We start from the raw sequence: 26706 nt of genomic DNA, 5'->3' as shown, positions 1-26706 counted from the left end.
GGCCACGCCTCTTTCCCGCCCCGCGCTCTCGCGTTGCTCTCCGGGATTTGTAGTCCCAGCCTCACCCCCAGTACTTCAGAACGCCGCGCCTGCGCAGCAACGCACAGACCGCTGGGAGTTGTAGTAGTCCAGACACCCAGCACACCCTGCTGTTGGCGCGGCCTGCTGAACTACAAATCCCGGCGTGCCGTGCAAAGGGCCCCTCCCTGGAGGGGGTCCCTTTAAAGGGCTCAAAACTTTGAGGGGTATTAAAAAAACTTATTCACTGAGTCAAAAATAAAATAACAGAAAAATCAGAATAAACCTTTGGAATGCTTATCTTCCCCCCCACACACCCTCAGTCTGGCCCGGCTGCTGAGCTCTGAACTGGCTGAGTTCTGGCCTGGTTTAGTCTGGCCTGGTTTAGTCTGAGTTCTGGCCTGGTTTAGTCTGGCCTGGCTGAATTCTGACCCTGCCCAGCCCAGCCAGGCTCAGGGGAGCATCTGCAGGATTGTCACAGTTGAGGTGGACAAATGACACACACCTGTCGAAGGAAGGAGACCAGGATACCAGATGGTTCATCACACGTCCAGTTTACCGAAGAAAACATCAAACACTCATACAGCAAATAATAAATTTATGAATATTCTGTAAGCCAAGCAATCTATTGGTTAAACCATACCATTAACTCATCCACATTCCTTTGGGCCTACGTTCTCTACTCCTCACATCTCGCTGTCCATTTCTTTATCATACTCAGCTAAGCCCAAAGACACACTATCTTACAAGTGCAAGACTTAGAATTAGCCACAGTTTTGTACTTTTCCAGTCTCTAGTCAGCTAAATTCCCAACACACACACACACACACTTGTGCAAATACAGGAACAGCGTCTTCTTTATTATTATAAATTGCTCTCCAGTTTTACACTCCTAAAAAAGTATTTGCACCAAAACAGAGCATCACATTCAGACATTCAGACATTCATCAAAAATTTTTTTTTCAGAAATCATCATTTCAGAAAGTATCATTTCAGAAAACAGCAGCTTATTGCAGTTTGCTGGTCCAAAAAAAAAAAAATAAAAGTTAAATAATGAAATGGCAAATATATACAAGAAATGGCAAATATATACAAGAAATGGCAAATATATACAAGAAATTAATTTCTTCATTACTTAACGCTGCTCAGTAAGGCACACTTCAAATATCCCTTTTGTGTTAATGCTTCAGTTTCCATGCTAATGGCCTTGATTGTTCCTTGCTATGGTAAACTCATATTTTATCAATTTGGTCTTTTTAGAGTTGTTTGGCCCATAAACCAGGCTGAGGTATTACCTCTCTCAGTGCTTCCATCCTCCCTCCAGAGGGGGAAAAAGGACAAAATTCTGGTGTGTAGAGGAGCACCATGAAGACACCGAGGTCAGAGAAGAGGAATTGAGACCCAGATGGGAGGGGTGAAATTTAATTTAATTTTAGGCTGAAATCCTGAGATAAAGAGAACCTTTGCCCTTGAACAGCTCATCCTTCACACAGCACCCCATAAATTGACATGGCCCACGAACACAGCTTGTGGAAAAGGGGGGAAAAGGAATGGAAAGAGCCACGAGAGAACTGTTTTCTTGTGGAGAAGTGTCATGGTTTGAGCCTGGCACAGAGCCAGTGCCCCCATGAAAATGCCCTCACCCTGGTGTCTGCTGTGAGTGAGATGTGACCAGGAATAAGCAAAACAGGCTCCAGCTTAAACATAAAGAACACTTTATTACCTAAACTTCAGGAAAATAGGGAAAAACTATAAGGAAAAGGAAAAAAAAAAATTGAAAACCTTACAAAAAAAACCACTTTCCTCCTCCCCACTACCTGAATTTCCCAATCCGATACATTCTCCCAAATCACCAAGTGCCCAGCCCTGGCACCACCCTTTAGAATACTCAAACTTCAGTTCATGAAGAGGAGAGGAGTCCTTCTTGTTCCATAGGCTTCCCCTGGAAACACACTGAAACCTCTGTGCTTCCAATGTCACTCGGCACCGCCCGGAAAAGTCCTTTTGCCGCTTGTGACATGTTCCTTCCATGCCCAGTGCTCTCACCACTGTGCATGGACCAGAGCTGCTTTTAGGGTTGTCTTTCAAGGATGCCTTGTCTCACTCCAAAAAGGCACAGTCTCTGCTTTGGGACATCTGTCCCCCCCATATTTTTCCAACCCCCTGGGGCCGAGGGGTCCCCACGATGAACCCTCCTGGTTCTGAGGCACTGCCTCCCCCTAAGTGCAGTCTCTGTGTCACAGGAACAAACTGAGTCCATGGCCACAAGAAAAGTCCAGCCAAAAGGCCACTCCAAGCATCTCTCTCTTCACTCAGCCAGTCTTCTCTACGTCCTTCGGGCCAGGTCCTTGTTTCATCTTATCTCTTATCTCCCTTCTTAGTCAGCTCCGAGGAGGTTCAGCATTCTTGCAAGGCCCCAATCATGAAAGAAAGGGGTTAAAAATTTCAGTCTCTGCCTGTCTCAGAACGCCGATACTCCCACAGGTGCTGCTGCTGCTCCGGCCGGGCTGCACCCTTCTCCCCCCTTTCTCCTCCTGGGCCGGCTGCTATCAATCACATTCAGACACCGACTCTCCCTCTCTCTCTCTCCTGGGGGGGAATGGCTGCCCGATGTCTCTTGGGGCTCCTCCACCCTTCCATCCTCAAGGGCCTTCTCACCCCCATCTCTGTCCAGGCCCCGGGCCTACCGCATGGGCAGCAGCGGCTGCACAGGGGAGGGAGATCCAACCTCTTCTCCTCGACGTCCCAAGAGAGCCTCTCAGGGCCAGAGCTCTGCTTTTTAACCCCTGTGTGCTCTCGGAGGTGTGTCCAAACCCCACTGGCCACACCAGGTGCCAATATCAAACTCCGAACATCCATTGGTTTGACCACAGCATCCCAGAATTCCCACTTCTTCCTGGTCAAACCACCACAAGAAGTCTCCATAAAATTAACGAGAGTTCTCTCCCTGAGTGAAATGAAGGAGAACAATTCTAGAGGTTGAAATTTTAGGTTTTGTCACTTCGGATTGTCAGTAAGAAAAGGAAAGTTAATGTTCTGAAGGTTTCGTGTTAGCTACTGTTTCATAAATCTCAAAACAAACCGTAAAAATACAAAGAAAAGAACAGGACACTAAATAAAAAAATAAATTTTTCTTAATGCTGCTTTCAGCTTGTGAGGCTGCTTTGCCATTCCCTAGTGCTACCTCACAACAGGAAAATGCTAACCACATTCCAGCGTCCCATGTTATTTTCTTTACGTGTTTTCACCTTGTCCCTTTTCCTCATCTGGGAGAGAATTAGTGTTTGTTTGTTAGGTTGGTTTGTTCTAAAGCTTTATCACAGGATTTGGAGTGTTGTACAGCACCAAAGGGTTGATCTGCTCCATCACAGAAATGACTCAGCCTGCGTGTCCATGTCCTCAGCAGCACCGTGTGAGTCGTCCTGGCTGCCACCGTTGATCCAGAACCTTCTCCTCATCCAGGGCACTGGTAAAAAGAAAAAAAACCAATTTGCTTTTGCTGCTTTTGCCCTTCTGTGCGCAGCACACCCGGCTGAAAGCAGCGAAGCAAAGCCCAGTGCGGGCCGGGCTGAGAGAACCCAGCCCTGAGGATTTGGGAGCTGCCCCCAGTGCTGGCCATGAGGCTGCTGCTGGTGCTGGGACCCTCCTGGTGGCACTGGGACCCTCCTGGTGGCACTGGGACACACCTGGTGGCATTGGGACCCTCCTGGTGGCACTGGGACCCTCCTGGTGGCACTGGGACACACCTGGTGCCACTGGGACACACCTGGTGCCACTGGGACACACCTGGGGACACGGTCTGACTGTGGCATTGGGACACTCCTGGTGGCACTGGGACACACCTGGTGGCATTGGGACACTCCTGGGGACACGGTCTGACTGTGGCATTGGGACACTCCTGGTGGCACTGGGACACACCTGGTGGCTGCTCATGGCATTGGGACACTCCTGGGAACACGGCCTGACTGTGGCATTGGGACACTCCTGGTGGCTGCTCATGGCATTGAGACACTCCTGGTGGCACTGGGACACTCCTGGTGGCACTGGGACACACCTGGTGCTATTGGGACACACCTGGTGCCATTGGGACACTCCTGGTAGCATTGGGACACTCCTGGTGCCATTGGGACACTCCTGGTGGCACTGGGACACACCTGGTGAAGGCCCAGCTGAGGCTGAAGTCTCAGCCCAGCCCTGCACCAACCTGGCTGCATGACAGGCCAGTAACCGGTCCCCAGGCCAGAGGAAAGAGAGCTTTGCTTGGGCTCTGTTGGTTTTTAAAAATTCTGCTTTTCTACAGAAACTGTTCAGCTCCTTTCAGTGGTTTCAATCACAAACCCAGCCAGCAGATTGGCTCTGCCCCACAGGGAACCAACCCCACAGCCCCTGGGCTCTCCCCCAGATAAAAACCCAATTATGTGTTAAACCATGAGGGGAGATGAGACAGAGTCAGGAGAATCCCAAATCAGAACTCCAAATCTGCCCCATTCTGGCTCTGTCCCCCTCCCAGGTCCCACCTCCAGCTCCCCAGGGCTCCAGGGATGGTTTTCCACACTCACCTCCATATTTACAGAAGAGACATAAGGCTAAAAGCAGCAAACCAAGCGAAACAACCACAGCCACACCCGCAGCTATGCCGCCCATGGATGAGGTACCTGGAAAAGAAAGAAGATTCAGGGGTGACATCCCAAAATCAAACTGGCTCTTCCTGGCATTGGGGCAGAGGGGATTTGGCCTCAAATCCCACCCTGATCCCTCATTCCAGGGGATCTCACTCCAAGCCAGGGCAGAGGTGGCGCTGGATGAGGACGAGCGGCTTGGTGGAGGCAGCAGCAGGAGAACCCCAGAATCCCCAAATCCCAGAATCCCCAAATCCCAGAATCCCCAATCCCTGAATCCCCAAACCCCAGAATCCCCAAATCCCAGAATTCCCAAATCCCAGAATCCTCAAATCCTAGAATCCCCAAATCCCAGAATCCCCAAATCCCAGAATCCCCAAATCCCAGAATCCTCAAATCCCAGAATCCCCAAATCCCAGAATCCCCAATCCCTGAATTCCCAAATTCCCAAATCCCACAGTTCCTGGGTGACAAAGGAACTCTGGAGATCTCCCAGCTCTGCCAGGACGGGGTCACCCAGAGCAGGGGACACGGCCAGGTGGGTTTGGGGTGGCTCCAGAGGGGACACTCCATGGGAAGAGGTTCTCAAACAGGGATGGTTCCTTGGGGTTGGGTTTGTGGCCACCACTCCTTGTCCCATCCCTGGCACCTCTGGGAAGAGCCTGGACATTCCCAGCAAAGGGATTTTGGGAGGAGCTGGAGGGTGCTGGGCTGGGGCTCCCCAATCCCCCTTCCCAGCTGGGCATGGAAAAGCTGCCCCGGGCACTCGGGGACATCTGGGGACATTTGGGGACACTTGGGAATGTGGCTGGACATGGACAGGGGTGGCAGCTTACCTGGGCTGGAAGGGACTGTGGTGTTTCCTGGTGAGGAGAGAGAAAGGGACACGGGTCAGAGCTGCCCTCTGCATCTGAGCCACCGCTCCAGGGAGAGCCAGAGCCTGGAGAGTGGGATCAGCCCAACCCCAAATCCCAGCTTTTCCTGCTCTCAGGGAATTGGGATCAGCCCAGCCCAACCCCAAATCCCAGCTTTTCCTGCTCTCAGGGGAGCAGGATCAGCTCAACCCAACCTCAACATTCCCATGTTCCTCAGAGGAGCGGCATCAGCCCACCCCACCTTTCCTCCTTCTGTCCCCAGCTCTCACCATTGCAGAGCACCCCGGGGGTGGTGACAATGCCAGGGGTGGTGACAACCCTGGGGGTGGTGACAACCCTGGGGGTGGTGACAACCCTGGGGGTGGTGACAGTGATGCTCTCACTTTTGACGGAGTTCGGTGTCATGCAGTTCAGCCGTTTCAGCTTAGCCAGGGCGGAGGAGGAGGTCAGGCCGCACTTGCAGGACTCGTGTGAGCAGTTCTGGGCCTTGCAGGTCGACGTGAGGTCTTTCAGCTTCACTGTGGGCACAGGGATGTCACAAACTTCTCTTTCAGTGTAAACCCCCCCCCCCCAAAATAGCACTAAAAGCACCTACTGGATTTCTCGACTTCGAAGGTGGATGTTTTTCCATCACTACGTACATGGTAGGTCCCACCATCCACTGTCACCGACATGCAGATGCAGAGCATGTTGCTGTCCTTGTAGACATTAACACAGCTTTGAAATTTGGTTTGATAATAATAGCATTCATCATGTTCCACAACCACTAAGTTCTCTCCGACATCACGATACCAGTGTGTTGCATTTTCTTTAGTGTTGTTGATGCAGAGGCACATGAACTCGTCCAATGAATTTGTCACATTCGTGGTGTCACTGGCAGGGAAGAGAAAGTGGGGAGAGAATTTAGGATGAGGTGGAGGTCAGCTGAAGGGCGGATGAAGGTGGGTTGGAGGTGGGATCAAGGTGGGATGAAGGAATGCTGAGTATAGACAGGAGGTGGGATGAAGGTAGGCTGAAGTTGGGATGAAAAGGTGGGATGAAGGTGGGATAGAGCTGGGACCAAGCTGGGATCAAGGTGGGATGAAGTGGCTGAACCCAGAGGATGAAGACCATCAGGCCTGGGGGTGTTTGAGGGCTCATGGGGGGCTCCTGGAAGGGTCCCTGGGTGAAGGAAGAGCACGAGGCCACCCCCAGGCTGAGCCCCCTGAGCCTCGTGCCAAGGATGAAGCCCGGAGGGGACCTGAGAGGGAAAGGGGAACGAGGATTTGGGGATGGGAGGGTCAGGAGGGGTCACTGAGCAGGACAGGGAGCTCCTGGTCAGACCTGCAGCTGCTCCTCAGAGGAGAATTTGGGAATCGTGGAAAAGTTTGGGTTGGGAGGGACCCAAAACTCTTCTCATTCCAGTCCCCTAAAATCCCCAAACCTTCCCCCAGCCCTGCCCAGCCCGGCCCTGGACACTGCCAGGGGTGTGTGGGGCAGCTCCACCACGGCTTCTCCACAGGGAAGGGAACCTTGAAACTGGGAATGGAGCCAATTCCCACTGACCCCAACCCAGCACAGCTCCAAGGCCACGCTGCCCCTCCAGCCCAGCACAGCTGCCCATGGAGGGGATGCCCAGGGGATGCCCAGGGGATGCCCAGACTCAAGGCAGGCTCCAGCTCCAGTTGGGCTCGGCCTTTGGGAGCTGCAAATTTTCTGTCTGTCTGTCCCACATCCCAGAACGTGCCCGTGTTGGCAAGGAGGGGACAGAAACCCCTTCCCAGTGCTGCTGGGAGGCTGCCCAGGTGCCCATGGTGGGACACCCAAAACTCTTCTCATTCCACTCCCCTAAAATCCCCAAACCTTCCCCCAGCCCTGCCCTGGACACTGCCAGGGGTGCCTGGGGCAGCTCCACCACGGCTTCTCCACAGGGAAGGGAACCTTGAAACTCTGGACTCACTACAGAAGAGGGGATGGATGTGGGATCTCAGCACCTCAGCACTGAGGTGTCACCGAGACCACCCTTGGGGGGCTCGGGAGTCCTGGAATGTTCCAGAAGTGTCTGGTGGCTGGACTTTGATCCTACACAGGAGACAACACCTGTATGAGGACAGGAGGGTTTCACCGGGGTGAATGGTGAAGGGATTAGTTAATTAGAGAGTGAAACACAGGGTTTAGGATTTCTGTACAGGGGGGTTTAGAGAAGTAAGATGGAGGAATTGGGGCGTGTCCTGTCCTTCTTCTTCTCCTCCATCTTCTGTGGTGATGGTGGCACTTTGGGATTGGTCATTACTAAAAATGCACTGGGCAATAAGGGTGAAAGGTATTGGGGAAAAATGATAAATATTGTACACGTAACTTTGGGTATAAAGATAGGTGACCGCCCGGAGGGAGGGGAGTGTGCTCATGGCTGGCTGCTGAGCAGAGCTCTGTCAGGCAGAGAGAAAATCTTTTAGATAAACAATTAATAAACACCGAGACCGAGAACAGAACTGAAGCCTCTTCTGGTCCTTTGATACGCGGGCTGCCCCAAGGCCACCCCGGGCCTTTCCAGGCCACCCAAACAGCCAAAAACCGGACAGATGGAGAGGGGTTGGTTTCGGGTTTTGGGGGATTCTCCTCGTTTCTCTCACCTTGCACCAGCTGCAGCCACCTTGGTGGTCTCGTCTATTACACAGCTCACCTCGTACAAGCCTGGAAGGGACGAGATCCGCGCTCACTTTCAGAATTTTAATGGTTTGGTAACAAACTTTGACAAAATACAGCAAAGGACCGAACAAGGGAAAAGCGCAGTCACGGGAATGAATGAATTTGTGTGCCCAGCCAATTTTCTTGTGGCATGCTAGCCAAAACTTATTCTTACTCATATATGCATATTCTTACTCAGTGGTGCAGGATACTTTTTTTCACTATTTATTTTTCAAGATCAGGTGATATTACACCACACCATGCCCTCCACAGGAGCTGGCTTTATGTCCCTGGCAAGCCAGGCTGAGCAGGGGCCTATGGGGATGTTATAGATACATACTATAACACAATATTGGCTTTTTGCAAATGTTAAAATGGGTTTTATATGTGTGATGTGAATGTAACTTTGTCATAAAGATGTAGTTTTTATTTCTGCTGTTAATTAAGCTCAGTGAAACAGATGATTTAAGGATGCTTAATTGTTAAAATGCCTGTTTGGATGGGATAACAACCAGTCCACACAGGATGAGGGCACCTGTACAGATCTGCCATCCATCAGCACTCACCTGAAGGCAGCACAGGCCCAAAAACTGGAGGGGAGAAGGATGGTTTAAAACCACAACCAAGAAAATGTGTGCTTTAAAAAGGGAAACCGAAGGAGGGGCCACATAAAATAGCTCCTGGAAAATGTGAACTGGTTCATGGGTCTGCATCAGTCTTCCACAACAGACTGATGTAATTAAAAGGTATTTAAGGGGTATCCCTGAAGATAACAGCGTGCTCTTGGTTTAAAACCACAACCAAGAAAATGTGTGCTTTAAAAAGGGAGACCCAAGGAGGGGACCACATAAAATAGCTCCTGGAAAATGTGAACCAGTTCATGAATCTGCATCAGTCTTCCACAACAGACTGATGTAATTAAAAGGTATTTAAGGGGTATCCCCGAAGATAACAGGGGATACCTGTTATTATGAGTGGCCATAATAACCTTTGCTCTAATAATAATAACCTTTATTATGATATTATTTATGATATTATCATAATAACCTTTATTATGAGTGGCCATAATAACCTTTGCTCTATGGTCCTTGTCACCTATTGCCCCTTACTAAACTTCTTCAATCCTCCCTCGAGTGAAAGGAATAAAACACAGGCAGTGCAGAGGAACCACATAAACACCAAGCTCAGCGAAGGAGAATCAAGGCAGAGATCAGGAGATACCTTTAGCTTTAGGCTGAAATCCTCTTGTAAGCTATGGAGAAAGGCTCTTTTTTCCCCCTACAAGGCACGAAGGAATAGGGAGGTGAAAGCGTTCAAATTGCAGATATCGAGCAAAAGCCTCCGTGCCAAAGCAAGCAGATGTTAGAGCAGCTGTGATCCCATGAGAAGCTTGAGCAGAGAAGGAGAGAAGAGTGATAAAGATCCAGTGCTCCTGGGAAGAAGATGATTTCAGAGACAGATAATGAAAATCTTTACCTTTGAACAGCTCATCTGCCAGAAAAGCTCCCCAGAAGCTGACACGGCCCAAAAACACAGCAGTGGGAAAAACTTACAGACAATGAGAGGGCTGGCACACTCATGGATTTCCCTGGGTGGAATCTGCTATAATCTCCATCCTGCTACTCGTGGAGAGCAGGGTTGTTTTGTGGAGAAATCCCCATAAAATTAACAAGAGGGACTTCTCTCCCTAAGTGAAATGAAGAAAGGCTGTTCTAGAGGTAGCAAACTGACTGGAAATTTTAAATTTTGCCTCTTTTACATTCTCAGTGGGAAAGAAAAGGTTGTGGAGAGGCAAGCTGGAGAGGGGAAGGGTTCTAAAAGTTTTGTTCTGATTCTTATTACTCTTTCTTTTAGCTACTGCTGATAAATTTTTCTTTATACCCTTCTAAACTTTTGAACTTGTTTTACCTTTCTCCTAATCCTACATCACAACAAAAACCAAGTAGCCCTCGACCCCAAAAACCACAAAACCACCCCAAAATCTCATCCCCATGGGACAAGGAACACCCGGCACTCACTGGTTTGGTGGAGGAGGATGAGGATGGTGAGACGAGCAATCCAAAATATGTCCATGGATGTCCAGAAACAGAGAGGATTTGGGGCAGCAGCCCCCAAAAATGAGCACCACAAAGAGGAAGAGCACATGGGTGGTTTTCCAGTGCCTGGGTGGAGGGGAGGTGGCTTTAGACGTGGTTTGTGACAAAAATGCAGCATCAAGGAGGAGCAATTTACACTCAAACGTAAATTTGAGGTGATTAAAAAAAAACCCCACTCTGTTTTCAAGGGAAAAGAAGGAAAATTTGAGGTGTTTAAAACAGAGCCCAACCCCGTTCCCAAGGAAAGATGAGGGTGGGACCAAGAGTGTCACCGTGGCCGTGTGTGACAAATGGCTCAGGGGCTGGAGAGCGTCATCCCAGAGAATGTCATGGTGGGATCTCACCATTCCAGGTGGATTCCCACCATTCCAGGTGGATTCCCACCACTCCAGATGGGATCTCACCATTCCAGCAATGAGAACCCTCCCACCCTCCTTTGGATGCAGCCCAGGACAAGGTCCAGGATCTCATCCCTTCCCTCCAGTGACCACACCATGCCCTTGGCTCACCAATTTAAAGAGGAAGGAGTTGGTTTTGTTATTTTCACAACTCCCCATCTCCAATTAACCATGTCATCCCATTTATAACGGGAATGGAGTTCTCCATCCCAGTTTTCCCAACAGGGAACTGGTCCTGGCTCCATTTCCAGACTGGGTTGGGATTTCTGGCTCCCTCAGCCTCAGCCACCTCTGGGACACAGGCAATGGATTGGGGCCTCCAGGGCATCCCTGAGGAGTGAGGCTGAGCCCAAATCCTGGAATGGTTTGGGTGGGAAGGGGCCTTAAAGCTCCCACCAGCCCAGGCTGCTCCAAGCCCTGTCCAGCCTGGCCTTGGACACTCCCAGGGATGGAAATCCACGGAATAACCTGGGCCAGAGAAGGATTGATCCCTAAAATCCCATCTAAAGCAGCCCATGGAATCCTGGAATGGTTTAGGGTGGAAAGGAACCTGAAATACCAAAAAATCCCACCCCAGTTCCATGGGCAGGGTCCTTCCCCTATCCCAGGTGGTTCCAGCCTGGCCTTGGACAGGAAATCCACGGAATAACCTGGGCCAGGCCCTCACAGGGAACAATTCTACCCCAAATCCAACCCAAATTCCTCCTCATCTGGGCCCTCATCCCTTGGGAAAATTCTCCCTCCATTTTTCCTGAAGCCCCTTCAGGTCCTGCCAGGCCACAGCGAGGTCCCCCCACAACTTCTCCTCTCTGCTCTGAGATCTCCCTGCCCGGGGGTCGCTGCTGCAGCAATTCGGGAATTGCGGGAAAAGCCGAGGCGGCGAGAGGGGCTCGGGGGGGATGGAGAGGGGTTGGCTGCGGGTTTTGGGGGTTCCTCACTTCGCGATGGCCGGAGCCGCCTTGGTGGCCCTGCCTCTTATGCTGCTCTCCGTACGAGGTCCACAAACCTTCCAAAATTAGAAAGGTTTGGTAAACGGACAACATACAGCAAAGGACTGAAATAAGGGAAATGGACGAGTCGCATCCGCCCCCCCCGGTCCCCGTCCGGACCCCAGCCCCGGCCCGCAGCCATGCCTGGGGTCCCTCCCTTCCGCACGCTCTGTGAACCGCGCCAGGGCTCCCCTCAGTGCCCCCCGCCTCAGCGCGACCGCTCCGCCACACCTGCCGGCTCTGCCTCGCCTATGACGGAGATGAGGAGAGCTGGGAACACCCTCCACCAGGCCTTGCACGCTCTTCCGGCCTGTTAGGCCCCGTACACGCTCCTCCTCTGGCGGCCGCAGCACATGACCGGCCTACGTCCCGCCCTTGGAGGGCCGAGACTCGGCGCGACACCGTCCCCTCAGCGCTATGCCCTCCCCTCAGCCTCGTCCCTCCCTATGCTCAGGTTAACCCTTTAGGAGCTCTGTTCAAAGGCAGCCCTCTCCAAATTCTTTCTCAAAACACGGGAGAAAGGCTATTAATATAACAAACAAAAAGATCACGGGATTGGTGTATTTCTGCTGAAAGAGCCGGCGTGGCCGCAGCCGTGCCAGGAGGGAGGACTGGCCGGGGCGTGCGGGCGGGCTGGCAGAGGGCGGAGAGCGACGCTGGGCGGTGGCGGGAGGCCGGAGGAGTGGCGTAGGGACCATGGCGAGCGGTGGTGTTATGAACAAAAATTCGGTTAATATTTTTTTGTGAGAAAAAGTTACAAAAAGGCAGCCAGATCTCTGTCCCTGCCAAGGTTCTGCGTGTTTTGTTATTGTAATCACGGGTCGTTGTAGCTTATCGCCCCTTTTGTATTAGTAAAAGCCCTGGCTAGGGCGAGGTAATGGCCCTTCCCCGAGGCTAAGGTGTTCTTTTCCCAGCATAGTGAAGACACCTGAGAGGGTGGGGGGGATTATGCAAAGTGACTCCAAGACCACCATGATTTGTGGGACCCCGACTCCAAACCCACGGAGAAAACCCCAAAAACAACGAGCCACCCAAGAGTTGAGAGACTGGAGTGATGTCTAGACGTGAGGAGCCGAGTGCTGAGCCTGCAGAGATGCGGAGCCCCTCTCGCCCTGACCATGGGAGTCGTCCCGACGCCGGGACCCAGTGGGAGAGAGCCAGGGAAACCAAGATCAGACAGCGACACCATGCCCGGGTCCCCGAGCTCTGCCTCTGGTGGACAGAGCTGCGCATTCCTCCTCCTATGAGTCACCCTGGGACACCCGACGGGGACTGCAGCCCTCCTGGGACACCATCCTGAGCTGATCACTTTTAATAAAGGCATTAAAAAGGAGAAGAAGTCTCCTGGCCCTGTTTGTTTCAGTGGGAGCTCGTAAGCTGGGCTGGGGGCTCTGCTGGGCCGGCGAGAGGGGCTCGGGGAGGGATGGAGAGGGGTTGGCTGCGGGTTTTGGGGGTTTCTCCTCGCTTCTCTCACACCGGCCGGAGCCGCCTTTGTGGTCCTGCCTCTTATGCTACTCTCCATACGAGGTCCACAAACCTTCCAAAATTAGAAAGGTTTGGTAAACTGACAAAATACAGCAAAGGACTGAAAAACGGGAAAGCGCAGAGCTATGGCAGAGGGAGGACGTCGCGCCCGACTGCTTTCCTCCGGCATCCACCTGCCCTAGACCACAGCCCCGGCCCCGGCGGTGAATCTGCCTGGTCCGCGGCCACGCCTGGGGTCCCTCCCTTCTGCACGCTCTGTGAACCGCGCCAGGGCTCCCCTCAGTGCCCCCCGCCTCAGCGCGACCGCTCCCCCATACCTGCCTTTTCTGCCCTGCCCGTGCCGGAGATGGGGAGCGCTGGGAAGCGCTACACCAGGCCGCGGCACGGGTTCCCCCCTTATACGTGCTCCGGCCGGACAGGCCTGGCGGTCCCATGTAAGCTTGGAGGGCCGAGACTTGGCGCGATGCCTTCCCCTCAGAGCTAAGCCCCCTCCTCAGCCCCGTCCCGCCCTGAGCTCCGGTCCCTACTAACTACGTGAGCGCTCAGGTTAGCCCTTTAGGAGCTCAGTTCAAAGGCAGCCCTCTCCAAATTCTTTTTCAAAACACGGGACAAAGGCTATTAATATAACAAATAAAAAGATCACGGGATTGGTGTATTTTCGCTAAAAGAGCCGGGGCGGTCGGGCTGGTAGGAGTGGGAGAGCAGCCCCGGGCGGTGGTGGAGCGGCCCGGCCAGCGGGGATGACCCCGGGCGGTGGCGGAGCGGGCCCGGTTAGCGGGGATGACCCCGGGCGGTGGCGGGAGACCGGAGGAGCGGCGTGGGGCTGCTGTGGGGAGGGGGCACGGCGAGCGGTGGGCGAGCGATGGGCGAGCGATGGGCGAGTCGGCGGCTGGGCCGCGGCGCGCAGCTCGCAAGCGGGCTGGCGCGACTGCGGCCTGGCGGGGAAGAGCGGCAGTGCCCGAGCGCCGGGACCGGGAAACCGAGCTGGAGCGGCGGCAGCACGGGGTGGATTGGCGATCTGGGGCGCCCCGTGTCCCGGCCACAGGTCCCCAAACAGAAAAGGAGACCCAGAACTACGCTGGAACGCCGCCAGAGAGGCGGGGGGGGGCAGGAATGGCCCGGTTCAGGCGCGGTAACTTACACAAAGAGCTCTGCCGCCGAGACAGACATTCTCGGTAGAGCGGCAGAGACGGCGAAGACGCAGTAGCGGCGGACGCAGACGGGACTTCTGCCATCGCCGGCGCTGAGTCATGTTGGGGAGGTTCGTGAAAAGTCGGAGCTGTCCCGAAATGGCAGCCATGGCTGAGAACTGGCTGAAAACTGGCCTTGGTCCAACTGTGTACTTGATTTACTCCTGACGAGGGAGACGCTGTTCGTAGGGGCGGAACCGGGCCGGAAACCGCCGTAGCCGGGGCAGCACGGACTTAGGGGAGGGCGGGAGCGGCCCTGGGGTGCAGTGGGGCGGCTGGAACCGGGGGAACGGGTGCCGGGACCGTGAGGGCGGCAGGGGGTGAGCGGGACAGCGGTGCCACATTTGTCTTCACAGAGAAAAGCAAGGCGCGGTTCTTCCTGTGAAAAATGCGTGTATTTTATGATTGGCTTTTGGCAAATATTAAAGTGAATATTATATGTTTTGAATTTGTCTTCGAAAAATATGAGCCGAGGAGGGCTCTTGAACACCACGGTCACGATGGGATCGCTCCCAAAGCTCCAGAGGGCCACGCTGCTGTCGGGGTTGTGGCTGCGGAAGGTGACAGAGCCGCCCACGGCACCGATCAGCTCCGTGGTGTCGCTGGCGCTCGCTGGGGAGAGAAAATGGGGAGAGAACTTGGGATGAGGGTGGGGTGAGGATGGGATGAAGGCGGGATGAGGGTGGGGTGAAGGTGGGGTGAAGGAGGGATGAAGGTGGGGTGAAGGTGGGGTGTCCCAGCTGCCACACTCATGGCTCAGGATATTAATATCCCGCGCAGGATATTTCAAAATTCCACAATTTTGGCATCACCTCCCCCTGACAGGCACGGGTGACAGCACAAGGAGCTCTGTCCTTACTTTGGGGACAGCTGGGATGGGGAGGGGACACGGCTTCAGGTCACCCCGAGCCTTTTGTCACCTGATTTTGGGGCTGATTTCCATCACTTTGCCCCCCTGAATTTGGGGCTGATTTCCTGATTTTGGGGCGGATTTTTTTGTCACCACTGTACTCTAATTTTCTGAATTTTGTCACTTCATCACCATATTTGGAGGCTGAATTTGTTACCACTGTCACCTGATTTGTAGTTGATGTGCTGTAGGGCTGCAGGGCAGGAAACAAAGGGCAAGAAATGGCTCTGAGCTCTCTTTATTTGCTTTATTTGAGCTAAAAACCCACTGGGGGCTGGATGCGGCACCAGGAAAAAACACCTAAAATCTCTCTGGTGGCTTTAAGGAGGCATAAGGGACAGAAATATCTTGAATATTCATAGAAAAATCTCCACTAGCCGTAAAAATCTCCTGTATAAGGGGATCCCATTAATCCATAGAAATATCTCCAATTGTAGTGGTTTTTGTTCATGACCAGGCAGAAACACCAATTAATGAAGAGCTTTGGGTTCACCAATCTGAGTTTTCGGCCAACACACCAATTATGGGGTGGATTTAGTGCTGGCCAAACCACAGGCACTCACTGGAATTGTTTGCTCATTTCTTGCTGTAAGATCTGGAATAGAAGAACGAAGGCAAAACAGGCTCAAAACTTTAAAGGGGCGTAACAAAATCTGACTTAAAAAAAATAAATAGGAAAATCAGAGAAAACCTTTGGAACGCAATGTTGTGGCAGCTTTGTGTTCCCCTTGGGATGCCTTTTCCCTGGCAAACAAAACTCACCATTCCAGGTTCCTGAAAGTAGATTGCAGGAGCCACCTGGCACTGTCAAACAAGCCCAAGTTGGCACTGGTGCCACCTTGGGTCTCGGAGGCATCCTGGTCAATGTGGAATTTCAGCAGGCATCATCCCACTCATGGCCACAGTTCCTAAACACCAATCCCGACCCTTTTTCCTGTAAAACAAAACTCACCTCCCCAGGTTCCTGGTTGTACCAGAATTTGATCCCTGAACAGTAAGATCTGCCTCTGTCCATTGGTCACTGCCCTCCTTGCTCTCCTCATCTTGATGGTTTTGCTCGTTGCACTCCTGCTACAAAAATTTAGGAACAAATCCTGTAATTACAAAAGCAGCTTGCCATCCCTGAACACAGATGGGGACAGACAGGCACAGAGACACACAGGACACAGGGACAGACAGGCACAGGGATGGACAGCGACACACAGGACACAGGGACACAAGACACGGACACAGAGGATGCAGGACCCATGGGGACACACACAAAAGGACATGGGGGACAAACAGAGGACACACGGGGGCAAACGGACACAGGGACAGACGGGCATGGGGACAGAGGGCACAGGGACAGACACACAGGGACACAGTGACAGACAGGGACACGGACACACAGGACATGGGGATGGACAGGCATGGGGACACACAGGACATGGGGGACAGAGAACATGGACATGTAGGGTGCAGGACACGTGGGGACACACACAAAAGGACATGGAGGACATACAGAGGACGCATGGGTACAGACAGACACAGAGACAGACAGGGACACAAAGGCACAAGGACACGGAGGAAATACAGAGGACGCATGGGGACAGACAGACACAGAGACAGACAGGGACACAAAGGCACAAGGACACGGAGGACATACAGAGGACGCATGGGGACAGACAGACACAGAGACAGACAGGGACACAAAGGCACAAGGACACGGGGCAGATAGACACAGGGACACAGAGATAGACAGGCATGGGGACACACAGGACGCTGGGACACAGGACATGGACATGTAGGGTGCAGGACCCATGGGGACACACAGAACTGTTCTTGTGCTCCTCTCTGCCATGAGTGACCGAGGGTGACGCTGTCCCCGCCATGTGACGGTGACAGTGAATGGTGACCTCACAGCTGTCACCCCGACACCCCCAGAGCCCCTCCGCAGGGACTTGGGGTCACACGAGTGACGTCACCGCACTGCACCGCCGCAAACAGCGCCCCCTTCCTGTTCCCAGGGAAACCGCACCCCCTGTTTCCATGGCAACACACATGCTGTTCCCATAGCAACAGCATCCCATCTCCATGGCAACTGTCCCCCGTTTCACGTCAGCAACCCCCTCTCCCCATGCCCTCAGCCCCCCAATCCCATGGCAACAAGGCCCTTCTGTTCCCATGGCAACAGCCCCCTCTCTGTTTCTACGCACACAGCCCCTCGTTACCATGGCAACATCCACTCCCATTCCCATGCTTACACGCCCTCCCCCCCCATTCCCACGGTAACAGCCCCCCAGGCCCATGGCACCTGTAGCTCCCGTTCCCATGGTAACAACCCCTCGGTTTCCATGGCAACACCCCCTCCTTCCCATGACAACAGCCCCGTTCCCATGGCAACACCCCATTCCCACGCCCACGGCGCATGCGCCGCGCTGTCCCCGCCTTCCCGTCTCTCTGACTGCATTTCCCATCACCCCCCGCGGCTCGCGGCACGATAACGGAGCTCGGCAACTCCGTGGACTCCATTTCCCATCGCTCCCCGCGGCGCCGACAGGAGGGGTGTGTCCCTACGGCGGCCGTCGCGGGCCCGGTCTCGTGACGCGCGCCGTGCGCGGACGCCAAGATGGCGGACGAGGAGGGCGAAGCGCGGCCGGGGGCGCGGAACGGGGCCGGGGAGGGACCCCCGGGCGGGCCCCGCGTCGTTCGCATCGTCAAGTCCGAGTCGGGTTACGGCTTTAATGTCCGCGGGCAAGTGAGCGAAGGCGGGCAGCTGCGCAGCATCAACGGCGAGCTGTACGCGCCGCTGCAGCACGTCAGCGCCGTGCTGGGCGGAGGGGCCGCCGACCGCGCCGGGGTGCGCAAGGGGGACCGCATCCTGGAGGTGTGAGTACGGGGGGGCCGCCCACCCACAGCCCCCCGGCAGCCGGGCCCGGGAACGCGCCCCACGCACAGGGGCAGTCCCGGGGGAGCGGGAATGGGGGTCCTGAGGGGGCCATGAGGGGGCTCTGGGGGCCATGAGGGCGCTCTGAGGGGCCCGGGCTGAGGGGACACCGAGCCCTTGGTGCGGTGTTGGGATGCTGAGGGGCTCTGCGGGGCCTTGGGTGAGGGTGTCATGAGGGAGATTGAGACCCCCGGCTCTAGGGGGGATTTGGGGGGTCGTGAGGGGGCTGAGGATCGTGTGCTGAGGAGGGACTGAGACCCCCGGCCCTTGCTGGGGATTTGGGGGAAATCCTGAGGGGGCTGAGGGCCCTTTGGTGAGGTTTGAGGGGTTTTGGGGGCTCTGAGGGTTCCCTGGTGAGGGTGTGACTGGGGAGGAGGGAGAGCCCCCCAAATTCGTGGGGATTTGGGGCGTCGTGAGGGGCATGAGGGTGTCGTGAGGGGGATGAGGGTGTCATGAGGAAGGGTTGAAACCCCCAGCCCTTGGAGGGGACCTGGGGATCCTGAGGAAGCCCTGAGGGGGCTGAGGATCCCTTGGTGAGGATGTGGTGAGAAGGAGTTGAGACCCTCAGCACTTCGTGGGAATTTGGGGGGATCCTGAGGAGGCACCAAGAGGGCAGAGGATCCCTTGGTGAGGTTTAGGGGGTCCAAAAGCGGGGGTCTTGAAGGGGCTGAGAGTGCCTTGCTGAGGGTGTCATGAGCCCTCAGCCTTTGAGGGGAATTTGGGGGGTCCTGAGATGGGGGCTGAGCCCCCCAGCCCTCACTGAGGGTTTTGGGGGGGGGTTTATAAGAGCCACTCAAAGGGGAACACTTGGATTTCAATGTGGGGATGCTCCTGAGGAGGTCAAGGGGGAATTTTTAGTGATAAACCCCTTGGATTTCAATGTGGAGACTCCTAGAAAGGGCAGGGGAACATTTTTAGGTATAAACCCCTCAGATTTCAGTGTGAGGACCATCCTGGGGCAGGGCAAAGGAGCATTTTTAGGGATAAACCCCTTGGATTCCAACCTGCAGACGCTTCCTTCCCATTCCTGCCTCTCGTGTTCTCCAGCTGCTGCTTTTTCACACCCAAAATTGTAACTTTGCCCCAGAAAACACCTTCCCATGCGAATATTCCTGCTGTGTGGAAACTCATCTTCCTTTCCTCCTAAAAAAAACCCCTTAAACTTTGTTTTTGGGCTGAAATCCCTCAAACCCCAGCGTGGGGTTTGGTTTTCAGGGATCCCTCTGGATCCTCCCACCGTCGCACTTCGCTCCGGGTCGGTTAAGTGCAATTACTGATTAATTCCAGGGATTTCCGAGCTGCAGGAATGTTTTGCTGCCAGCTCTGGAAGTCCAAGGGGTGTGAGAAGCTGTCAGGACCTGCCTGTGGCCGGTGAATCCTGCAGAAATCCCAGCTGGGATTTGGCTCTGTCCCAGCTGACCCAAATTCCCAATTCTTTCATTTTTTTCCATGCAGAAGTGCTGGGAGCAGGAGAAATTCTGCACCTGGATGTGCCAATTGGGGGAGCAGCATTCCCAGGCTGAGAGGGGAGGGTTTTGTGGGCACTGGGATGAAATTTTCCCTCATTTTTGAGCGTTTTGGGGAACATTTAAATCACTGAGTTTGGCATGAGAGAGAGGTGCTGGAATTTCGGGGTTCAGTGGCTGCTCCCAGGTGAGGACTGAGGGATGGTGTGTGAAATAATTAAGCCCTGAGGTTAATGATGGTTAATGAACAGGATTTGCTTGTGGTCTCCCAGTCCTGTTATCCCTGTGGGAGGTGGAAGGATTGGGAATTTCCTCTTGGTTTATCCATTTATTCCCTGGGAGAAGTTGCTTTAATTTGTCCCTCTGTCCTGTAGGGCTGCCAGGTTGGCCCTTGTCATGTTCCAGTATTTATATATCTCAATATTCAATATTCCAGTATTTATGTATCCCAATATTCAATATTCCAGTATTTATGTATCCCAATATTTCAATATTCCAGTATTTATGTATCCCAGTATTCAATATTCCAGTATTTATGTATCCCAATATTCAATATTCCAGTATTTATGTATCCCAATATTCAATATTCCAGTATTCCTGTATCTCAATATTTCAATAATCCAGTGTTCCTGCATTTCAATATTTCAATATTCCTATATTTCATTTTTTACCCATTCTGCCTTCCAATATTTCTATATTCCAATATTTTAATATTCCTATATTTCAGTTTTTTAGCAGTCCTGCTTTCCAATATTTCAATATTCCAATATTTTAATATTCCTATATTTCATTTTTTTACCAATTCTGCCTTCCAATATTTCAACATTCTTCTGTTTCAATATTCCAGTATTTCACTATTTCAATATCCCAGTATTCCAACACTGGGAATTCCTATTTCCCTCTATTCCAATAATTTAATGTTCCAATATTCCAACAGTTCAATATTCCAATATTTCACTATTTCAATTTCCCAGTATTCCAACACTGGGAATTCCTATTTCCCTCTATTCCAATACACCAATATTCCCATAACTCAATGTCCCCATATTCCAATATTTCTATTTTTCAATATTCCAAGATTACCCAATTTCCCATCTTTTGCTGCAGAAACCAAAAATTCCCGAGTCCCATCCCTGTTCTGGCAGCATTGAACCCCTCTCATTTTCCTCAGCTCAGTGAAAATCCCAACTCCTGGAATTCCTGGAGGAGGAAACAATAACCCAGCAGTCCCAAAATAGCTCTGATTTCCCTTCCTTTCACGGGAGCAGCGGGATCGGGGCGGGAAATCCGCCCTGGAATTCCTCCAGAGGGAACTCCCCAAAATCCAGGCCCTGGAGGAGCTGCCTGGCTGGATTTGGGGTGTTCAGGATGTTGATTCCGTGCAGGATTTCCTTCCCAGGAGAATTTTTGGGGAGGTTGTTCTGCTCCTGAGGGATTCCTGCTGGGATTTATTTGGGATATTTGGGATGTGGGCACTCACCTGTGGCTCTGGCACAGCTCATCCCTATCCTGGAAAACCCTGGAGATCACCCATCCAAGGGTGTTTTCCATGAAAAATTAATTCTTCCCAATCCTGGATTTGGGATGTTCAGGGTGTCGATGGGAGGTTGTTCTGCTCCTGAGGGATTTCTGTTGGGATTTATTTGGGATATTTGGGATGTGGGCACTCACCTGTGGCTCTGGCAGTCCACAGCTTATCCCTATCCTGGAAAACCCTGGAGATTATCCATCCAAAGGTGTTTTCCATGAAAAATTAATTCTTCTCATTTCCTGGATTTGGGGTGTTCAGGGTTTGATTCCGTGCAGGATTTCCTTCCCAGCTCCGAGATCACCCATCCAAGTGTGTTTTCCATGAAAAATTAATTCTTCCCAATCCTGGATTTGGGATGTTCGGGGTGTTGATTCCATGCAGGATTTCCTTCCCAGCTCCTGGAATTCCCAGCAGAATTTTTGGGGAGGTTGTTCTGCTCCTGAGGGATTCCTGCTGGGATTTATTTGGGATGTGGGCACTCACCTGTGGCTCTGGCACAGCTCATCCCTATCCTGGAAAACCCTGGAGATCACCCATCCAAAGGTGTTTTCCATGAAAAATTAATTCTTCCCAATCCTGGATTTGGGATGTTCACGGTGTCGATGGGAGGTTGTTCTGCTCCTGAGGGATTCCTGCTGGGATTTATTTGGGATATTTGGGATGTGGGCACTCATCTGTGGATCTGGCAGTCCACAGCTCATCCCTGTCCTGGAAAACCCTGGAGATCACCCATCCAAGTGTGTTTTCCATGAAAAATTAATTCTTCCCAATCCTGGATTTGGGATGTTCAGGGTGTCGATGGGAGGTTGTTCTGCTCCTGAGGGATTCCTGCTGGGATTTATTTGGGATATTTGGGATGTGGGCACTCATCTGTGGCTCTGGCACTGCACAGCTCATCCCTGTCCTGGAAAACCCTGGAGATCACCCATCCAAGTGTGTTTTCCATGAAAAATTAATTCTTCCCAATCCTGGATTTGGGATGTTCGGGGTGTTGATTCCATACAGGATTTCCTTCCCAGCTCCTGGAATTCCCAGCAGAATTTTTGGGGAGGGATTTATTTGCTCCTGAGGGATTCCTGCTGGGATTTATTTGGGATATTTGGGAAGGGAATTTTTGGGAATGGGGAGGTTGTTCTGCTCATGAGGGATTCCTGTTGGGATTTATTTGGGATATTTGGGATGTGGGCACTCACCTGTGGCTCTGGCACTGCACAGCTCATCCCTGTCCTGGAAAACCCTGGAGATCACCCATCCAATGTAAAGCCCACTCTTCCCCATCCTTACCCGACACCAAGGGATGCTCCAGGTCCTTTTTCCATCCTTCCCTCCCAGATCCAGCATCCAGCTCCCCCCTGTGCCTTCCCAGGCTCTGGAATGCTCTGGAATCTGCAGGGACAGACAATGGGAGCTAATTGAGCTCTTGAGTAACGCCCGGAATGTCGATCATCACCAACCCACCCGGAAGAGAAGCTCTGGAGCTGTTTGAGGAAGGACAGAATGGAGGAAAAAGGGATTTATCCCTAACACTGAGTGGGAAAATTGCTGGATTTAGGTGGGGTGGGCAGGGCTGGGGCATCCTGGATCCCACTAGACTCATTCCTGCTGCAGGGGAACCTCTGGAACACTGGGAAGGTGTCAGGTTTTCATGGAATAACCTCTGGAATCGGCGTCTTCCCAACATTCATGGGTGAGGCCAAAGGCTTTTCCCTCAGGAGGTTGGATGGTCCCTCTTTCCATGGGCTCAATTCCCATTTTGTGGGATGGGAGAAGCCGGCTCTGCCTTGGAAAGGTCTGGAATGGTCTGGAATGGTCTGGAATGGTCTGGAATGGTCTGGAATGGTCTGGAATGGTCTCTGCACTGCAGTGGGAGCTGCTGGCTCAGCGCATTCCCAGTGTTCTGCTCACCAAAGGAATTCACCCCAGGAACAGGCAGTGGGAATTTCCTTGTCCAGAGGCTCTGAGGGGTCTTCAAGTTGGAAAATTTCGGAAATGGATTGGAAGTGGAAGCTGAAATCCCTTTGATCACCAGCTGATTCCTCTTCCCATTCTTTTCTTTCCCATTTCTTCCCTTTTCCCTCCCCTCTCCTCCCCTTCCCTTCCCTCTGGAATTTCTCGGATCCTTCATGCACCCCATCCATTCCCAGGGATCTCCATCTCCAGGATGCTCCTTGCCTGGTTCCTCACAGTGAATTCCCCTGACAGACACCAAGTCAGGGAATTTTCCCAAATCCTGGTGGAAAATGACTCAATCCCTGTCAGAACAGGAACCCCGGAATGTTTTCTGTGTCATGGGGCCCTTGCTCATCCATGTTGGCGTGGTGGGAATTCTGCTTCATCCTCACACTTTGGAAGAGCAACTCTGCTTTTCCCAATGGAAGATTCCCAGATCCCAGGATGTCCCAGCCTTTGCCAGCAACTCTGTTGTTCCCAATAGAAGAATTCCAATAGAAAAATTCCAGACCCAGCCCAGCTGGTGGATGAGATGTTCTCCACACTGCCTCCATTCTATCCAGGGAATATCACACTGGGCTGAGGAGTTTCTTCCCACCTCCCTGGAAAAGGGGTGGGAGAGGAATTCCATGAGAAATCCAACCTCCAGCTTCCACCCAATTGAATCCAAAGCTTTTCCCACAGTAACCTTCCCGTGGAATGAAGGAAAAAGAGGCTCTTCCATCCTGGAGTGGGAAATGCCAGAACCTCCTGCTCCTGCTCTGGGTGGAGCCCATTCTACATTCCCAAAAAAGGATTTATCAGAGGAAGTTGCTCCTGGGAATGGCTCTCCTCAGTTTCCCATCCTGTGGGAGAGTCGTGGCTGCGGATCCGCCTTCCCAGCAGGAAGGATCCCTTGGATCTGGTGGCACCTCTTGGATCTTGATGTCCTTTCCCTGCTCCCCTCGCATTCCCTGGATTCCCTGAAGGATCAGAGCAACAACTGGATCCATTTTCCAGCTCCAAGCAGAGCCGGAAACTTGAGGAGCAAAACATCCCAGTGTTCCTTTTCCTTGGGAAGAGGCTCCTGGATCCCACCTGGATTTAATATTCCTGGATTCCAGCTTCCATTGCCGTGGTGGCTTCATCCCAAACTTCTGACTCCTCCTTGGAGACACGAGCAGGGAACCATCCAAGCTTGGGAAGACCCCCTGGGAGTGATGGGGAGCCAGCATTTTTGGGAATGGAATTCTTTCTTTTTAGGGAATTCTGGGTCCTATCCGTGCCCCTTTCCCAGAATTTGCTGTTGGCTCAGGGAGAAAACATCCAAGGGTTTCTCCATTATCCATTTTCCCTGGAATGATACGGAAGCTCCAATGGGTTTGGATAACCTTGGGTAGTGTTGGAGCTGGAGGAAGCTTTTCCAGCTCCTGGAAGAGTTGGAATTTTTGAAACTTGGATCTCTCACCTGGATTTGTAAGCGGAGATCCGACCTTTCCAGGGTGATTTTTTGTAAGGAAAAATTCCATAAAAATGGAAGAGCTGTTCCCTTCCCTTGGAGAGCTGGGAATTGAAGGCCAGATCCCACTCTGGATCCTGGGACCAGCCAGCAGCACAGAATGAGGACAATTCCAAGCTTTTTGGTGGAGAAATTCCTTGGTGGGAATTGGGATTGTGGCGGCATCACCAGGACGAGAAATTCCAAGCAACTTTTGTGGAAGGGATCCCTTGTCTCCAAAGCAGCTTGGGAATGTCTTGGGTCTCCAGCACTTCATGGGATTCTGGGAGGTTTGGGATTGACTGGGATGAGTTTTCCTGGGCAGGTTGGCCACGGTGTGATCCAGATTTTCTGGGCAAAGCCAGATCCTTTCCTTGAGGTTTTTGGGAATGTCAGGAATGTTCTCTGGAGATGATTTGGGAATGTTTTCTGTCCATTGTCTCCAGGAAGTTTGGGATTACTTGGGATGAGTTTTCCTGGGCAGGTTTGGTCCATGTTTTCTGGACAGATCCAGATCCAGGCCATGGAGCTCTTGAGAATGTCAGGAATATTCTAGAAGTGGCTTGGGAATATCTTGGGTCTAAAGCACTTCCATGAGACTCTGGGAGGTTTGGGATTGACTGGGATGAGTTTTCCTGGGCAGGTTGGCCAAGGTGTGATCCAGATTTTCTGGGCAAAGCCAGATCCTTTCCTTGAGGTTTTTGGGAATGTCAGGAATGTTCCCTGGAGATGATTTGGGAATATTTTCTGTCCATTGTCTCCAGGAAGTTTGGGATTACTTGGGATGAGTTTTCCTGGGCAGGTTTGGTCCATGTTTGCTGGACAGATCCAGATCCAGGCCATGGAGCTCTTGAGAATGTCAGGAATATTCTAGAAGTGGCTTGGGAATGTCTTGGGTCTGAAGCACTTCCATGAGACTCTGGGAGGTTTGGGATTGACTGGGATGAGTTTTCCTGGGCAGGCTGGCCAAGGTGTGATCCAGATTTTCTGGGCAAAGCCAGATCCTTTCCATGAGGTTTTTGGGAATGTCAGGAATGTTCTCTGGGGGTGGCTTGGGAATGTCTTCAGCACTTCCATGGGAATTTGGGATTTGTTCCCTTTAGGAATGGGGTGAATGTGGAGGGCGCCACTCACAAGCAGGTGGTGGAAATGCTCCATGGGAACTCCATGGGAATTTGGGATATTTTTGCCTTTAGGAATGGGATGAACGTAGAAGAGGCCATGCCCAAGCAGGTGGTGGAAGTGCTCCATGGGAACTCCATGGGAATTTGGGATATTTTTCCCTTTAGGAATGGGGTGAACGTGGAAGGAGCCACGCACAAGCAGGTGGTGGATCTGATCCATGGGAATTTGGGACATTTTTGCCTTTAAGAATGGGATGAACGTGAAAGAGGCCATGCACAAGCAGGTGGTGGATCTGATCCATGGGAATTCAATGGGCTATTTTTCCCTTTAGGAACGGGGTGAACGTGGAGGGCGCCATGCACAAGCAGGTGGTGGAAATGCTCCATGGGAATTTGGAATCAGTTCCCTTTAGGAATGGGGTGAATGTGGAAGGAGCCACACACAGCAGGTGGTGGAAATGCTCCGTGGGAACTCCATGGGAATTTGGGATATTTTTCCCTTTAGGAACAGGGTGAACGTGGAAGGAGCCACACACAAGCAGGTGGTGGAAATGCTCCATGGGAACTCCATGGGAATTTGGGATATTTTTCCATGCAAGAACGGGGTGAACGTAGAAGGGGCCACGCACAAGCAGGTGGTGGATCTGCTCCATGAGAACTCCATGGGAATTTGAGATCAGTTCCCTTTAGGAATGGGGTGAACGTGGAAGGAGCCACGCACAACAGGTGGTGGATATGCTCCATGGGAATTTGGGATATTTTTCCCTTTAGGAATGGGATGAATGTGGAAGGAGCCACGCACAAGCAGGTGGTGGAAATGCTCCATGGGAATTTGGGATATTTTTCCCTTTAGGAACGGGGTGAATGTGGAAGGAGCCACTCGCAACAGGTGGTTGATCTGCTCCATGGGAACTCCATGGGAATTTGGGATATTTTTCCATGCAAGAATGGGGTGAACGTGGAAGGAGCCACTCACAACAGGTGG

At 52.4% G+C, this 26706-nt stretch overlaps 2 protein-coding genes across 20 annotated transcripts in view; one reads left to right on the top strand and one right to left on the bottom strand.

Moving 5' to 3' along the window:
* Positions 1 to 1033: 1033 nt before the first annotated feature.
* On the bottom strand, positions 1034 to 17699 carry LOC141725486 (uncharacterized). Of its 15 annotated transcripts, XM_074529189.1 has the most exons (11): positions 17541 to 17682; positions 16200 to 16318; positions 14289 to 14949; positions 10198 to 10341; positions 8125 to 8185; positions 6108 to 6385; positions 5883 to 6030; positions 5782 to 5846; positions 5474 to 5500; positions 4578 to 4673; positions 1034 to 3484 (listed from the first exon to the last, which is right to left on the bottom strand). In XM_074529189.1, exons 3-11 carry the CDS (start codon positions 14380 to 14382, stop codon positions 3384 to 3386), a joined length of 1014 nt encoding a protein of 337 aa, XP_074385290.1. In that variant the 5' UTR covers positions 14383 to 14949; positions 16200 to 16318; positions 17541 to 17682; the 3' UTR covers positions 1034 to 3383. The 15 variants fall into 15 exon arrangements, with proteins under 15 accessions (XP_074385290.1, XP_074385288.1, XP_074385289.1 ...); XM_074529187.1 differs by having other exon boundaries at positions 5782 to 6030; positions 17541 to 17683; XM_074529194.1 differs by lacking the exon at positions 5782 to 5846 and having other exon boundaries at positions 1035 to 3484; positions 5896 to 6030; positions 17541 to 17681.
* A 104-nt stretch (positions 17700 to 17803) lies between these two features.
* The window catches only part of SNX27 (sorting nexin 27), a 39948-nt gene continuing 31045 nt past the window's right edge, over positions 17804 to 26706 (top strand). For 3 of the 5 annotated variants that reach the window (XM_074529160.1, XM_074529159.1, XM_074529161.1), the window contains exon 1: positions 17804 to 18115. In XM_074529160.1, the coding sequence (XP_074385261.1) occupies positions 17856 to 18115 (260 nt within the window). In that variant the 5' untranslated portion in view covers positions 17804 to 17855. Of the gene's footprint in view, positions 18116 to 25886; positions 25924 to 26706 lie in introns of all 5 variants that reach the window. The other 2 variants (XM_074529158.1, XM_074529157.1) reach the window with 2 other exon arrangements.

The sequence above is a fragment of the Zonotrichia albicollis genome, chromosome 30, assembly GCF_047830755.1.
Source record: "Zonotrichia albicollis isolate bZonAlb1 chromosome 30, bZonAlb1.hap1, whole genome shotgun sequence".
NCBI classification, from domain to species: Eukaryota; Metazoa; Chordata; class Aves; order Passeriformes; family Passerellidae; genus Zonotrichia; species Zonotrichia albicollis.
This window is presented reverse-complemented; position numbering and strand designations above follow the sequence as displayed.